Consider the following 12,955-nt stretch of genomic DNA (forward strand, 5'->3'; position numbering starts at 1 on the left):
AAGCTTTTTTTTTGTATAAATTTTGTTAAATTCTTTTTAGGTAGAATAATGTCACAGATCACGTCACAGAGTGTAATGTGACATTTGCGTAGAATGATGAAAAAAAGTATTTTCTTTGCATTTTCCCATCTCATTCTGCGTAATGTCTGAGAAAATGAAACATCTTTGCAAACACCATGAGAAAACTTTCATTCATCCTTTATGCTCTTAACTGAAATCGAAACCCCTTTCCCCACCCCCTCAAGTTGCAAAAGGGAGGAATTTTCTGAGAATCGAATCGGAAATTAAATTTGCATCACCTCCCCTCCTTGCCATGCAAAACTCGGCAGCCAGAAATATCAATGATGAGATGAAGATGACATTGCGGCCCACAAGAGCCCTCCTCACTCTCTGCCAGTCAATCTGCACACAGAGTCTGTACGGCCGCTGAGGCGACGAATGCTGTGTAATATCGGAAACGAAGACCGACTTATGATGGGCAGACGCGCGGCTCTTCCGACACGGATGTCTCAATGATTTGTTGAAGCTTTTCAATGAATTTTCAATCATACAGACACTCGGGAAGCACCATCGGATGCGATAGAGCGAGTATAGGTGGAGCGAGTCTTCTTTGGCATACGGGGTGGACCCGAGGAGGGATTTATTATGTACTTTTGATGTTCCCGGGACATGTGTCGCGCACGTGGAATTTTATACTTGGTACGTTGGGTGATTCACTTTGAGGCTTCTCAACTCTCCATGCCGCCTTTTTCCACCCAACTTCACACTCAATACAATTTCCCGCACGGAAAATTGGGAGCTTATTGGCGTTATGAATCTTCTGTGACAACACAACTGACTTTCTGTGTCGTTTTATATCGAAAAAAAGGGGAGCCACGAAGGTGGAAATTTGATTTGCTCCCTCAAAATAAATACACATTTTTTCCCATTTTCTCTCACATTTTTTTCTCATCTTTTTCTCTCTTTTTTTATCGAACTACATAAATGTTTTATTTGTGCACGAACAGTTGATATTTAAAGAGAGATTTTTGTGGAATATCAATGAAGGTTTGCTGAAGAAATATTTTGAAGAGTTTTCTTTTTTACTGTATTTATAGGAAATAAATCTGTTTAAGTCGAAGAAATCCTTTCTAGAAGGTCATAAATTTATTTATTTTTATTTTATTAAATGGAGGCGCCTGGTAATCGTCAAATATTTTATCTTGATGAGATATCTTGCAGTGGAGACGCCTGGTTTTCTATCCTCAGGAATTACAGAGCTTTCTCTAACTAAATATATAGAAAATCCGCCTCAATCGTTTCTATATAAGAAAGAAATTTCTCAATAACTTAATTCTCTTCTCAATTTACTTTATTTTAATTCCCAAATTGCGAATCCTTTCATTCGCATTGCTGCGTATTTGAAAGTTTAAACTGACAAACTATCTGGTACAAAAGCGGAGGGGTGAAAGAAGAAAATTTTGATAGCGGAAGTAATAAAAGTTTTCCGTGAGTAAATTTCATAATGATGTCAAATCAACTTCATTTCCTTCCTTATGGTAAACAGAGTTGAAATTTGTTGCTGTGTGCCATAATTAAAAGATGCCTCAAAGTTTTGTGAGAAACTTTTTACTATACAACATGCAATGCGAGGGCGGGGAGAAGGGGTGAAATATATATTTCTGAAGATAATAAACTCCGTGTGGAGATAGTCACGGTAGTGTATAGCATTGTAATGTGGCAGCATCAACACTGAGAGGGGGGTCCAGACAAAAATTGTGACGTACGAACGCCAGAATGCCTCTGAGGGTGGAATTAATTAAAAATTCATTATTGTGTCTATCTACTGGTGGAGCCGGAACCACCTACCACCCACAAAAAAATGTCACACAGTGCGGTTTGAAAAGAGAGAGAGAGAGAAAACCTCAGCGTGACATTCTACACCGAGCCACTTATTAAGTTTCCCCCGAAAAGCTCCTTGTTACATTTAAATGGGATAAAAGTTCCATCCCCAACCCCCAAAAACATTCACATCGTCGTCGTCCGCTCCCCCATACCCATCATTATCACACCCCTGGGGACATTGTCACCTTCATTTCAACTTTAGAGAATTTTCCACTCACTGTGTGTGTTTATGTGGTTGCCCACCCCCACCTCCACGCCTCCCCCAGCAAGTCTAAAAGAAAAGGAAAACATTTGGAGAGGCACTCCCGATGGGAAATCTCATGAAATTTCCATGGCAAAAAAATATATCTCACACAGAGTGACTCTCCCGTATTAATTCAGTCCAATAAACTTTTCCACACCGCCCCACCCCCCACTCGCAGGGGGTTGGGGGCGTGCCTGTGAGGTGGAAAGCAACGACGTATACCTTCTTGTTTTGGAGCAATAGACTTGTTTTGGAACGTCGAGAGAGAGTAAATAATTTTTGGGAAGAAGGAAAAAGCCTAACGTTAAAATCTTGATTAAAATTCATGTATTGCCACCCGGTGCCGTGTCTGTTGCCTCCAGCACAATATATTCATATACGAGGCGACCCAACCCTGCAGGGCACCTCAAGTAAAATCTATGCAAAATGCCATAAAGCCGAATGTCGTCACTTTCTCACAAGGCAACAGAGTGTGTGTGTTGTGCAGCAATGAGCAAACCTTAAGTGTTTCGTACAATTTCCAAGCAGCAGCGTGAGAAAACTTTGTAAACGTAGCCTAAGGGGGTTGGGGTTGAGAAGTGTGGAGAGGCTCAATGGATGCGCCACTCGTCAACACGGCATGTGTGACCGGAGGGGTCAGTTGGTTGTCAGGATTGCGGAAGGGATCTCACCATAGTTGGGTATAATCCAATTAAGCTCATCTTTGGGGCTTTTGTGTGCTAAAATGGATGGATTTGTCGAGAGAAATTGGATCAAGTTTGCAATTTAGCACCCTTTGGTGCTTTCTAATTACATTGAGATTAAAATTAAGTCTCTGTGAAAATTACTAAATATTTATAGCTCAAGGTGTAGTCAAGGATTTATATTTCATAAAACTTTTACTAGAGATTCGTTACTCTAGAAATTTAAGTTATTTTAGAACTTGTGGGATTTATGGGAATTGTTTCAATTGTGGTATTCATAAGAAAATTTCTTCTAGCTAAAAACTGATTGAAGCAATATATGAAAACAAGAAAATTTAATTTAAAAATAATTTGACGAAAACTTTATTTGATTACTGAGATTTATGATATTTTTAGGACTTGTGGGATTTCAGGATTTTTTCTTTTATTTTAGATTATATTTGTAAAATTCTTTCGCATTTATATGAAATTTTATTCTTAAGAAATATTTGTAGGATTTGAGGGATTTGCAGGATTTGTGGGACTTACAGGATTTATGGAATCTATCTAAATGAAAATAACAATTTTACTTTTTATTTTATAAAAAATTAAATAATTCATCAAGATGTTTAAAAGATTTGAAGTATTTAAAGTATTTACCATAATTTTTTTTTTCAATTTTCAATAAAAGAAACGTACAGACTCTAACACATAGGTACTCATTTCTACATCCACCTTCAGTACTTGAGGGACTTGTGGAATTATCATCAATATAAATCTCCAACAGATTTTGACACTGAATTTTCAAATCAATATCCTTCGATTTTCTCTCATTTCACATCTCTCTTTGTACGAATTTTTCCTGTGGAAATTGTGAAAATTTCACATCCAATAAAACTTATCTGCAATCCATTGAAATTAAGCCGTCTGGGCACTTTTCAGCATAAAATTCCCCAAAGGCAAAGCCAAACACTGTGTGTCTCACCGTGGTGTGTCTACCTCCACCCCCGACTATGGATGGGGTTGAGATTGGCGGTCGATTGTCTGACAAACCCAAAGTGTGACTCACCCCGCAGACAGACAGAGGGGGTTGGGCAGAAAATCCACTCAATGTAAAAGTGGAAATTGTGTTGCAGAAAATTGAGAGAGAAAACGGGTGGCATGATAAGAAAAACGAGCGATTGCATCGCAAATAAATAATTACTTTCACTCCGTTTATACGTTTTATTTTACCACAAGCAAAAGCAAACCATTTTGGACTATTAAAGAAACGGCATACGGGTGGGAGTTATTTTGGTTGCAATTCTAATGGGGAGAATGAGGGGGAGGAGGTGTTGTGTGCTCAATTGACTTCATTAGCGCCTCCTACCCAAATTGACCTTTTGGGGGATGTTGTGAAGCATTCCTCCAGGATGGTTCGCATAATACATGAAATTAATCCAAACAATTTCGAGGCTATCGGTGCGAGATTGAGATTAAATTTCAACACATTCAGAGCATTTTGTTGGCCTGTTGGGGTATTTTGTGGGGTTTGCTGTACAGTACATATATGCAGGAGGAAGTGCCGCATGCTGACTATATAGGAATGTCTCGGAGTGTCCCGTGCTTTTTGGCTGCTATGTACGAAATGGAGAAAGTGAGGGATATAATGCAATTAACATTTCGTGTTCGATTTTGTCGGATTGAGGGGATTTCTCTGGGTCCATTTCATCAAATATTCCCTCTGCGTGTTGCTCAAACATGAGGTGTCTCCACACATACCTCTGTTCAAGCTGATCTGCATCAATCTCACCCAGAATGGTGCTAAAGCTCCACAGTATTGGGTGAAAGTTCACTAAACTTACCAAACAAAACCCCAAAATGGGATGTATGGGGGCTCTTGAGGCTAATTTTGCAGGTTAAACTTTGGAATTGAAGATCACTCCCTGAAGAGAGGGGAGTGATTTAAGAATTTTGCATTGAAAGCATTCACATTTGCATCAAAGAGGTATTTCCTCGCACGATTATGTACAAAATGAGCGTTGGGGAACTTTCACCAGGCGCCTCCACGGCCCCTGCGGAGCTTCCCTAGCACACAGCACCACAGGCAATATTTAATTGACTTCCCATATAGACTGTAGGTATAATATTCAGTCCATGGGAACAAAGAAATCAAGCAGATACACATCCCCACTATCAATTTCGGGGAAATGCGTATGAAACCGCAAAATTGAATTCTCTCCCACACAGGTGTACAACAATCCACCCCAATGTTGTCGTATTGAAAGCAGAGTGAATATGAACCGGATGACATTATTAGCAATTACTGGTTTTCCGTTGACCACCCATCAAAGGTAGGTTTGAGGGGGTGGTGGCATCAGCTAATTTAGTCCACCACCCTTCCGGGACAAACATATCACTCGGATGTGGAACATGTGAGTGATGAGATTATCATTTAAATTGCTATTTTGACATTTTCTCATTAAAATTCAATAATGACACAGATACGGGTATCAAATTGTCCTCCAGGGGTTCCCCGCACAAACGGTCTTTTTTGCTCTCTCTAAACCATCTCACTGTACCTCTCAAAATATTCCACCAAAATTGTGCATTTTGCAAACAGGGCGATAAGGGGGTTTTGTTCCACATTTTCAGGGTAGTTTTTTTGAGGGGGTTGAGGGTGGGGTGGCATTGGCAGACTGATTGGGATAAATGGACAAGTCTTTTGTGCAAACAATTGAGGGACAAAGAGAAATCTGATGCAATGAATTCAATTGCCCCCGAGCCATAGAGAGATTTTGCCTTTCATCTTGATTGAAGATTTGGGGTTGAATTTTACAGATAAATTCCCTATTTTATGTATTAAATTCCCAATCAGGCCCTGAGGAAGGTTTACAAAGGAATCGGAAAATTCTGAGGAGCTTTTAATTATATTCTTTAAATTTTATTTTTAAGAGAAGAATCAGAAAGCTTCAATTATTGCTTAAATCGGTTTAAAATTTTGAACAGAATTCTACATAATTCGTTTTGGAACTAAAAAAATCCTTTCTAGAGCCCCTGATAAAGCACCCCTCTCTTAAGCTTTTTAAGAAATATGTAGGTATTAAGAAAGCTTTTTACCTTTTCTCAATAATTTTCATTATAAGATGTTCTCTCTCCCAAAAAGATTTTTTCAATTTATAAAAAAAATCCAAAGAAAATAAAATTTCCAACATTTCATAATTTTCCGAAATTTTCAACCCTCTCGTGTACCTTTTATCGCAAAATGTGCTTGATGAATGTGATGAGAAATGGGTGCGTTTGAGGTCAAATCTGGCTTTTTGACACCACACCGTGACCCTTTCATAGGTGGCCAAACCCCTGTATACAAAAGAGAGTGTAAAAAAAGGAATCCCCCCACTGTGGGGTGGATGAAAAGGAAGCCCCGTGTTGTTTTGGGGAGCTTTAGCACCGAGAGTCAATCACGAAATTGCCGCAAAACATGCGTCTGGCTTAAATGGAAGTGATTTACTCGGCGGGGAATTTATGGGTGTGCTGTGTATATGTTTATTTTGGGGGAGGGTTAGTGAGTTGAAGAGCTTTTGCCCAGACAGATTTACGGCACGACAAGTAAATCTCGAACTGGTGTGACACCCACTCCCCGCTTAGAAATTCCCGATATATGAACTTTTGTCTCCATGACAAATCAATAGCTTCTCCCCGTTCTTATTGGATTTATCGTGGAGCTGTTTCTCTGTTGCTGGAGGATTGAGATGATTTTCTTTTGAAGCTTTCATACGGGGAGTGGGTGGGACGTGGTTGGGAGCTTTCTGGGTGTATGGCGGAGCAAACAATGAAAGTTAAATACTCAAAATAAACGGAAAATCGTATCGTTTATATAAAATTGTACCGATCCACCCGGCAGAAGTCAACCCCTTTGAATCATGAGCTAGAATAAAGACAAAAAAAGCTCCAAAAGCGGATAAAAAACAGCACATACCACCCTTTGGATGCTTTTCTCTTCTCCTGAAAAAAAAAAACTCCGAAGAAGAGAAAAGCGCTACATGGTTTTTTTGGTATATAACTTCCAACCACCACCACCCCTCAAACCCTCCCAATGAATAATGGATGAGAATTACCGGCTCTCATGGTTCTTCCTGCACCACATCCCAACCCCACGGAGAGCCACCCCTGGCCCCATTCCACTTGAAAACATAGCCCGGGATGCCGCACAAGACTCGCCGGACTTGCAGACGAAATTGAATCCCCACAATTACATTTGAATATTTAATTGGCGGCTTACCTTTTTCATCATAATGGGAACTCTATGCCATGGAATTAATTTTGATGCTCCTCGTGCCACAACACACGTAAATGTGGTCGAAATTCCCTCGATACCCACACTCCTTCCCCCCTCCGCCGCCCACAGGCTTCCACAACTTTTTTTCCTAGTGCGAGAGAGTTTCAAAATTTCCCATCTAACATTTTGGGGTGAAAATTTTTGAGTAATTTACTCCGCACAACAATACAAAAGCTCGCATTATGAAACTTTTCCATATCCGCGTGGATAGTTCATTGGATGGGGGCGCCTGGTGCTCTCAATGCTTTGCCCCCTCTTTATGAAATATTCCCACAACGGGTTGGTTAATGAGAATGAGGAAGAATGGAAGGGGGTGAAGTGTAGGTGGGTATAATGTAGAATTAAGAGTTTAATAGCAAAAATTAAAGTTTTCCCGGTTTCCCCGGAAAAATGGTTTCCAAATAATGAACTTTGGTGGAAAAGATTTTTTGTCTTCCATAGATTGAAGCTTAGATTCTCGTCGGGATAAATAGGGAGAGAATGATTCTTTTTATAAGAACTTTAGTTTTATCCATTAAAAATAAATTTCTTAAATTCAAACTAGAATTTTAAAAGAATCTCTAAATAATTCAAAATTTTTCAGCCACTTCTATAAATATTAGGCTCTTAGACCTGAAAGTCAAGCTTTTTCCAAAAACAGCCTTTAGGTGCAAAAAGAGAAGCTTATTTTCACCCCAAATATTTTTAAATAACTTTAGGTAAAAGCGAAAGCTCTTTGATTGCATTTTCCAGCGTTCCTTCTTCAGACGAAATTTTGCAAAAATTTTCATCAAAATTTCACCTCTTTATCCTTTATTAAAAGCTCCCTCAAGCTCATTCCGATTAAATCATAGCGAAGCCTCAATAATTTGAAAATTTCATTAAAATTTCAACCCCTAACACTTCAAAGCAAAGCTCAAATTTCCTCCAAATATTTCTTGATGACTTCAGGTCAAAGAGACGCGCTCTCTCTTGAGGGCGTTCCCCAGCCGTTTAGTGTCTTATGCGCTGTAATCATCCCTTGGCAATCATCCACCCTTTTTTTCCAGGGCGTCGGCAGGAGATTTTATCACAAAGTGCCGCATTATATTGTCTCGTTAATGGCGAATTAGCACATTTCCAGTAATTCTCTTCGCTCGCGCGCCATCCCTAATACCTCCCCATCGCGAAAAGCTCTTTTTGGGGAATAACTAGAAAATCCCCGTCGTTTGTGCGTTGGAAAATCAAAGAGGCGCCTATATGGTTGGAATAGGATTTATGGGACAGGGAATAGATGAGAGAATAAATTCGCAAATAATTTCCGAATCTCATGTTTCAATGCAATTCACATGAAATATGCAATGGTGAGCAATGCCATTAGTTTGGGAGATTTGTTGTTGGTATAGGCGAGCTTTTGCCGATGAAAATTCTCATTGATTTTCATTTTTCCCGCAATGCGATCTCTCCAGGGAGTGGGGGCCTGCCGAAATAGAACATCTAAATGGGCTCTTTTTTTTTCACAACCAATTGTCGATGTTTTTTTTGCAATAAATGCGAAAGTTTCGAGGAAATCCCTCCCCGCAGAAAAGGCTTATAAGATTTTTTTTTTCAGGGAATAGGTTTATGCAAAATCGTTTAGCTGAAATAATCTCACATGTGGAAAATGTCCAACATTGAATGTTTGGATTAAATAACACAGAGGACTCATCATTTGCAGTCTCGTTTTCGATTTGCAGATTGATGGGGGGGACTGAAAAATATGTTTTGCCGAGTTCACTGATATAGGTTTAACTGCTGTGCCATGTTGGGGGTGGGATTTTGTCAAGGGGAGTGGGAATTTATGTATATAACATTGAACACACAACAATCTTTTCTACTGTGTGAGGATTTTTCGTGGGAGTGGGTGGGTTTGGAAATCACCCTTGAATAACACATTTCACCCCCACATACAGCTTCGTTTTTTTTTTCTTCCTCTTCCTGGGAAAAGGCTGGGAAATTCTATCAATTTTCCGGAGAGTATCTCCCCGTCAGTGTGGGCACGAGGAGGCTTCTTGTGTGAGGGAGTTCATAATCGCAAGATGTTCAGTGTGACATTTTCACGCCGTAAATTTCATAAACCGATTTCCACATCCATCTCTCTGCCTCTTCCACCACCCATTTCAAACCATATGTGAAGGCAAAGAGGGTGGGTGGTTGTGTTGAATTCTCCGGCAAAGTGGCGCACACAATGGGGCACTGTAAGCCCACCCCCACACCCCATACCTGACACCAACTGTCAGAGGCATTTTATTGACATATTACTTTGTGTTCGTGTTGTTCGCCAGCAAGGGAGGACTCGCAATATTGAGGAAGTGACAGAGACACGGTGGGATTTGGGGGGAGAGGGACCCTCTCCAAGAGTGGCTCTATCGATGGCCGGGGAAGTACCGCTCCACATGAGCTTTTAAAAATCCACCACTCTTGTGCCTGACACGTGACCCCTTCGGGAAATGAATAGCCATATTGAGGGGTGGGGTGGTTTTGGCTTGTTGCAAAAGTTTCTTTTATAGACCACAAGCTTTGGGAACATTGTTGAGCTTCGGCAGGAAGTATTATACCTATAGATTTTAAACTGTATTTGACGTTAATTTGAATATTTTTTAATGAGAAAAATCTGTCTTAAACTGCTGCTTAGAAGGACGTTATGTACTGTACATAGCAAGGAGATTTTTCTAATTAAAAACTTAAATAATCTAAAACTAAATTAAACTAGTATATAGAACCAAAAATTATAATAAATCATGATAAAAAGTATTATATTTTGTGAAATAAATTTATTCATAACACTAAATAAATTAATGAATTAGTTAAATAGATTTTTATTAAAAAACTAAACCAAATCAGCATAAATATCAAATTAAACTCGTGCTCATGATTAAACTAACTAATTATAACCACTAATAAGATTTAAAATATAACATTAGTATATTTATTTATAATAAAATTCATTAAAATAGAATGTTTTGCGTCCAAAAGAACGCGAAAAGATTAATATTAAAAAGAATTATTTTAAATATTTTGATTTATACATACGTCATGAAATAAATATCACAAAAATAATATTTTTTAACCCTTCCTTTATCCCTTTAGAGACCTTACTAAATCATACGTTTATAGTCTACACGTACGCAATTTACATACATAACAAACTCGCATGTAAAACATAAAAACAACATAATTTCCGCAACAAAGTAGAAGGAACGTACAACATTGTCAAAAGAACTTTAATACTTTTTGCAAAGCCAGCAAAAAAAGAATATTCTACCTGCAGATTTAATCCCATTTGACAACTTTAATTCCAAGAAGTATAATAACTTAAAAATCCCACAGTCCGCTGTGAGGTGTAGGGAGTTTTTTTTTTTTCAAATGAATTTTACCGGTGAGTCGGAAAATGAGAGTGAAAAGTGTCTGGGTTAGTGCAAACTTGTGCCACTAACTTAATTTTCCGCGATTATTGCGCTCCGCTGAAGACAAAAGCCACATAGGGGATGGCGAGATGCTTGGTAAAATGAGTTTTATCACCCAACCGCTTACGGGGGCGTGGGGGTGGATTATGAAAAATTCTCCCGGTGTGCTCGAGATGAGTAAAAGTTATCCCCATGGTAAGTTTCACAAGAATATTAAACACGCTGGCAATTTTTATTGCCACAGCTAATGTGCGGAGGTGAAGAAAATCCACTTCTCATTCGCACTTTGACTCCTTGACAGAGGGGGGTGGTGGCGAGAAAGGGGAGGGACGGTGTGGGAGGAAAGAGGTAGTGTAAGAATCGTGTGCTAGAGAGAAAGTTTATGTAAAACATCCCTGTGAGTCTCGCAATCCACCGCCCAAACCCTTTTTTTTGCCATGCGGATTTTTTGCAGCCCAGCTGCAAGCAGCAAATTGCAGTGGCGCGGCGAGGTTCTGGGGATGAGAGTGCGGGGGTGGAAAAAAAGTGCTGAAAAGTGTAAATTTCCGAGTATATCTTGGCAAAGTTATTCTCCCCCCGTCTCGCCTAAAAACGAGCTGAAACACAAATAAGTCGGGGTCGAGCAAAAAATCACGTTGAATTTTCCCTCGTTTTCACCCATCCACGCCTCGGCGTTTTTCCGCCCCGCCACCATTTCTCACTGGCATGCAACCAGTGTGAATTGGAGAGCTTTTTTACTTGATTGTTTTCCAACCCACCATCATTTAATTGGAGTGTCTCTTTTGGTCGTGTGTCTGTGAGGGGTGTGTGTGTGCTTTTTATTGCACCAAAAAACGTTCAACGTTTCTCCAATCTTTTTTTTTCCATGCATGTGTGTTCGTAAACTCACCTGAAATTCCATCATACGTCCACCTTTGTCCACATAGCGATGATGGGGCGATAAAAAAATCCAGGAGGAAATTGATTACAATTTGCTCAAAAATCCATCCACGCCAACCAATACTCACCACTCCTCCCAACTCGCACGGATATCTGCAAAGAGAAAATGGAGAGTGAGACAACAAAGTCAGTGTGGATCAATTATAAATATCAAAAAGGAAAAGAATCACAAACATGACGTCCACCGAGGGATGAAAAATAATACCCAATGGGGTGGAAAAGTTTTGGCGCAATGGCAATAAATTCTATAAATCCCCTCATACTCCAAACGATGGAGCGCAAAGCATTCACTTCCCTTCCATCTCCTTCCAAGCCAGTCACAGACCAAACTCTGCTTGGGATCTGCATCACAACTGAAGAAGCTTTCAGGAGGTTGTCATAAAAGATTGCGAATAAAAACCCGGCGGGGTTTGCTCTCATACAGAAAACCATCAATGGGAGGTGGTTTGGGGTATGAAAAGAGGAGAAAATACATGCAATATGAGGCTATTTATGCGAAATGCTTTCAGCAGAGTTAATATGAATATAGATTGAAGATTTAAGATTATGTATACAATTACAGATTCTTAGGATTAAAACAAATTTGGTTTCTTTGACAAGAATATTGAGTTGAAAACTTTCTGTGTTGTAGTTAATCTTCTATGACTGGATTTAGGATCGATTTTGTTAAAAAGATTTTAATAGAATTTTTTTCTTTCTCTTCTTATAACCTAAAAACTTGGTGTTGGCCACGAAGTGGAACACCAACTAATTGATGGAAGATTTTACAGGGTTTTAAATTATTCTTTTGTCGTTTAAAAAAAAGATTTATCGTTTTAGAAATCGTCTAGAAAAATCTTTAAAAATTTCTTTTTTTTATTAATTTTCAAATACTATTAAGAATAAACTGTTAAAATCTTCAATATTCTTCATAAAATACCCAAAATCTTATAAATGTCAAATAGTAAAAAAAAATAGTAGAAAAACGAAAAGAAAATTTTGTGCATAATCACCCTTAATTTTCCAAATTTTCTAGAAAAAAATTTAAAAAAGTTTAATGTTTGAAAATAATAAAGTTCAATGAAAGATTCTAATAATTTATTAAAAGAAAGATCTAAGAATTAGTTTTTTTTAATAATTTTATTTAATTTTAAACAATCTCTCGATAATTTTCTTATAGGTCAGGTCGAAACTTAAAGAATTATTTAGAAAGAAAAATTAGCAATTTACATATTTCAGCGATGTTTCGGTTTATTTAATACAAAGAAAGAACAATTTAATCTCTTTGCTTTTGAACTCTTTTAGCATTTTTGTCTCGTGAATTCAATTAAACTAGCTTTGCATTTCACATCAAACACTTACATATTTTTCCTATTTGAAAATTAAGGACACAATAGGCCTTATTCAGCGACCAAGAAACCCTTGAAATCTTTAAATTTTGTTTTGAAATTTCAAAATTTTAAGCGAATGTCAAGGGTATCTTTGTCACTGAATAAGGTCCATTTAATTTCTCTTTAAGGAAATT

At 38.4% G+C, this 12,955-nt stretch overlaps 6 protein-coding genes across 13 annotated transcripts in view; 1 reads left to right on the top strand and 5 right to left on the bottom strand.

The window, feature by feature from the left end:
- Positions 1–12,955, bottom strand: part of LOC129789858 (serine/arginine repetitive matrix protein 1-like) — a 982,101-nt gene that overhangs the window by 578,842 nt on the left and 390,304 nt on the right. The window lies entirely within an intron of this gene.
- LOC129791241 (fatty acid synthase-like) overlaps positions 1–12,955 on the bottom strand; it is a 1,176,504-nt gene that overhangs the window by 248,749 nt on the left and 914,800 nt on the right. The gene's annotated exons all lie outside the window — the stretch shown is intronic.
- LOC129789856 (glutamine-dependent NAD(+) synthetase) overlaps positions 1–12,955 on the bottom strand; it is a 932,624-nt gene that overhangs the window by 248,749 nt on the left and 670,920 nt on the right. The window lies entirely within an intron of this gene.
- Positions 1–12,955, top strand: part of LOC129789960 (pupal cuticle protein) — a 1,201,887-nt gene that overhangs the window by 211,437 nt on the left and 977,495 nt on the right. The gene's annotated exons all lie outside the window — the stretch shown is intronic.
- LOC129789921 (carbonic anhydrase-related protein 10) overlaps positions 1–12,955 on the bottom strand; it is an 81,282-nt gene that overhangs the window by 43,331 nt on the left and 24,996 nt on the right. The window contains exons 2-3 of the mRNA XM_055827050.1: positions 11,520–11,544; positions 11,402–11,424 (exon numbers count right to left, since the gene is read on the bottom strand). Of these exons, the coding sequence (XP_055683025.1) occupies positions 11,402–11,424; positions 11,520–11,544 (48 nt within the window). The remainder of the gene's footprint in view (positions 1–11,401; positions 11,425–11,519; positions 11,545–12,955) is intronic.
- The window catches only part of LOC129789919 (keratin, type I cytoskeletal 9-like), a 480,279-nt gene continuing 473,660 nt past the window's right edge, over positions 6,337–12,955 (bottom strand). The window contains exon 6 of the mRNA XM_055827044.1: positions 6,337–6,348. The gene's annotated coding sequence lies outside the window, so the exon portion shown is untranslated. The remainder of the gene's footprint in view (positions 6,349–12,955) is intronic.

Source organism: Lutzomyia longipalpis, chromosome 2 (assembly GCF_024334085.1).
Source record: "Lutzomyia longipalpis isolate SR_M1_2022 chromosome 2, ASM2433408v1".
Classification (NCBI taxonomy): Eukaryota; Metazoa; Arthropoda; class Insecta; order Diptera; family Psychodidae; genus Lutzomyia; species Lutzomyia longipalpis.